Source organism: Apis dorsata, unplaced genomic scaffold, assembly GCF_000469605.1.
Source record: "Apis dorsata unplaced genomic scaffold, Apis dorsata 1.3 scaffold_52, whole genome shotgun sequence".
NCBI lineage: Eukaryota > Metazoa > Arthropoda > Insecta > Hymenoptera > Apidae > Apis > Apis dorsata.
This window is the reverse complement of record NW_006263353.1, coordinates 1,093,808-1,096,554: the sequence shown is the minus strand read 5'-3', so window position 1 is coordinate 1,096,554 and position 2,747 is coordinate 1,093,808. Positions and strand designations below refer to the sequence as shown.

At 27.7% G+C, this 2,747-nt stretch overlaps 1 protein-coding gene across 10 annotated transcripts in view; it reads left to right on the top strand.

Moving 5' to 3' along the window:
* The window catches only part of LOC102671396 (MAP kinase-activating death domain protein), a 33,930-nt gene that overhangs the window by 23,681 nt on the left and 7,502 nt on the right, over nucleotides 1–2,747 (top strand). For 8 of the 10 annotated variants that reach the window (XM_006609105.2, XM_006609107.2, XM_006609109.2 and 5 more), the window contains one exon: nucleotides 2,597–2,605. The exons of the other annotated variants lie outside the window; for them this stretch is intronic. In XM_006609105.2, the coding sequence (XP_006609168.1) occupies nucleotides 2,597–2,605 (9 nt within the window). The remainder of the gene's footprint in view (nucleotides 1–2,596; nucleotides 2,606–2,747) is intronic. 10 annotated transcript variants of the gene reach the window in all.

Sequence of the window (2,747 nt, the reverse complement as noted above, 5' to 3'; positions counted from 1 at the left end):
TTTTTTTTTTTTTTTTTTTTTTTTTTTTTTTTTTTTTATATATATATACGATGTCATGTCATTTTTCTTTGGCGATGTTATTGTCTCGACTATAACATGTTCGAACACCGTATAACCACGTATTTATTTCAGCGACCGAAATACATGCAGTCTGAGAATTTGTTACGGGGGTTCATTTGCTAAATCATCTCGATTCAATTATATTCAATTATATTATGTTACGAAATAAATTTTTATAGATGATAGATAAATAGTGAAAGATAGAATTAATCTGAGAAAGAAATATTCTCAAGATAAAAAGGATTCATTTCTTAGAGAAAAGAATAATAAAATTGAATCAAGGTGAACGATTAGGGGAGCAAATCAGTAGCTCCATCCTAAAAACCTCTTTTTTACTGTTCATATTCTTTCGATATTATTGAATCTTCTCTCTGTGTATTACTTTTTTGTTCCTTTCTTCCGTTTTATTGCATTGATGCAAGGACCACTCAATATTATCTCCCATCGCTAGCCACCACGATCTGCTTAATTTTGTATCTGTACGTATTATTATATCTTTATCGACTCTTATGTATGAGTTTGTGAGGTGTACGATTACCAATAGGATCACACGAAGCTCTGATCAAATTAAGCCTAAAAGATATATAATCTCGATCGAATACTTTTCACATATCACTTCTTTGGGGTTCTTACATTTTATACATCGTTATAAAAATATACCATGTTTGAGGGAAAATTAGAATTTTTTTTCAGGCTGCTATAGTTCGAATCACGAGACAAATGTCACACATATGAGACACATGCACACAAAGGGAGGAATGGGACTGATGAAGAAAGAACAAAGGGAAGATCAAGCCTTGATATATAAATGTACTATTTAAATATAATTAACACATTGCTGACCTGTATTGAAGATAATTCCTAGTCCTTTTGATTTTTAGATAAATGTTTAATATAATAAAAATATAATAGAAATATTTTTGTTCATAAATATCAATAAAAAGATTAAAAAATGTTAGATTATAAATGCTTACGCGATGAGATTTATTTCGCCAATTAATTCGCAAAAAAAAAATTACTTCGTGTGTTGAAAAAGATAAATACTTTTCATAAAATTATCTGTTTTCAAATTCTGCGATGTTATATATAATAATGCAATAATATTTCATATCTTTATAAGATATGTATATTTTTTATAGAGAATGATAGAAATGTGCAAGATTGAAAATTTGAATTTCGGGACAAGTCGGAAAAATTCGGAAAAATTCGGATGGGATTGGATAAAATGATCCTAAGACGAAACTTTTATAATTCTGAGCAATGAAAATAAACATAGCCCGATTTTGTCTGAATTAATCTCAAGTAATTTCAACTTTGCACATTTTTAAACAATTATCAAATAATCATACAAAGATACACAAAGGATATTTAATCTTCTCTAAAAAATGTCGGCAATGTGTTAAAACAGTGAAAACGTAATAATTAATCATATATTCATACGATCACATACTCATACACACCGTTAAAGAAAGAGTAAAAAAAGGAGAGAAAAAAGAAAAATAAATCACACAAGATGAGCAGCCCCTGACAAGCTGGTTATTATATTCTATAATATATTCTATTGATCTCATATTCGTTTATTTTTACATATAATTGAATATTTAACATTTATTATTATGTAATTGTATTTTACATACTAACAGGGGTTTGATGTATATACATGTATATATATATACATATATATATGTATTTTCATAAACAATTTATACACGTATATATAAATTATCGGTCATTTTGTTGGGTAATATTTTCGTTCAAGCGTTAATCAATGTTTTCTTGCATGGAGCTCGATGTGCAGCTGCAGTCTCTTTTATCTGTATTATAATCATATTATACATTTATCATACATACATTCATATAAGTAATAAGAGTTAGGAAATATATACAGAAACCTTCTTCATTATATATACATATACTATTCATATATGTGTATATACATATATAATATCTATTATAATTTGTATTGAATGTTGGATGCCATATATTATATTTTTCTCTCTTAAGTCTGACAATTTGTTTTTTTTTTTCTATCATTATTTGTCGTGGTCATACGCGAGGAAAGTCTATTCACATAAAAATTAAAATCAATAAAAAAGTATAATAATAAATAAGAAAAAGAAATTTATTGACTAACTTGTATTATTTTGTCTCAAAAATATTTAATCAAAAGTATTGACGAGAAAGAAAAAAATATGTAATGCTATTCGATGATTGTTACATTTTAAAACGGATCCAGGTACAAACGAATGTATATAACTTAAATATAATCAATAGACTTTTCTCAGCTTGGGGAACTTTTGAGATGGTCCTTGAACAATGAACAATCACCGCTGATTTGTTAAAAATTGGCCATGACGTATAGGTAATATATCTAGCTGTATATTTATCATCGTAATACCGAGCCCTGGATTAACATAATTTTAATTGAGTGGACTATTATATTATTAATTGTTGGCAGAAATTTAATTTTCTGTTTTTCTGTTTTCTGTTTTCTTGTCCTGTCCGTCGACATTGCCCCTGGGCTGGGCATACACAGGATTTCGAGGTACTAATCAAATTAAATCACTGTTTGTTATATTGAACTCAGTATATTAATTATAATCAATGTTGGCCGTGTTCCGGAAATGCTTCTTTATTTCACCATTACTTTTAGCCGTATTATTATTAATCATATATCTATTACTTAC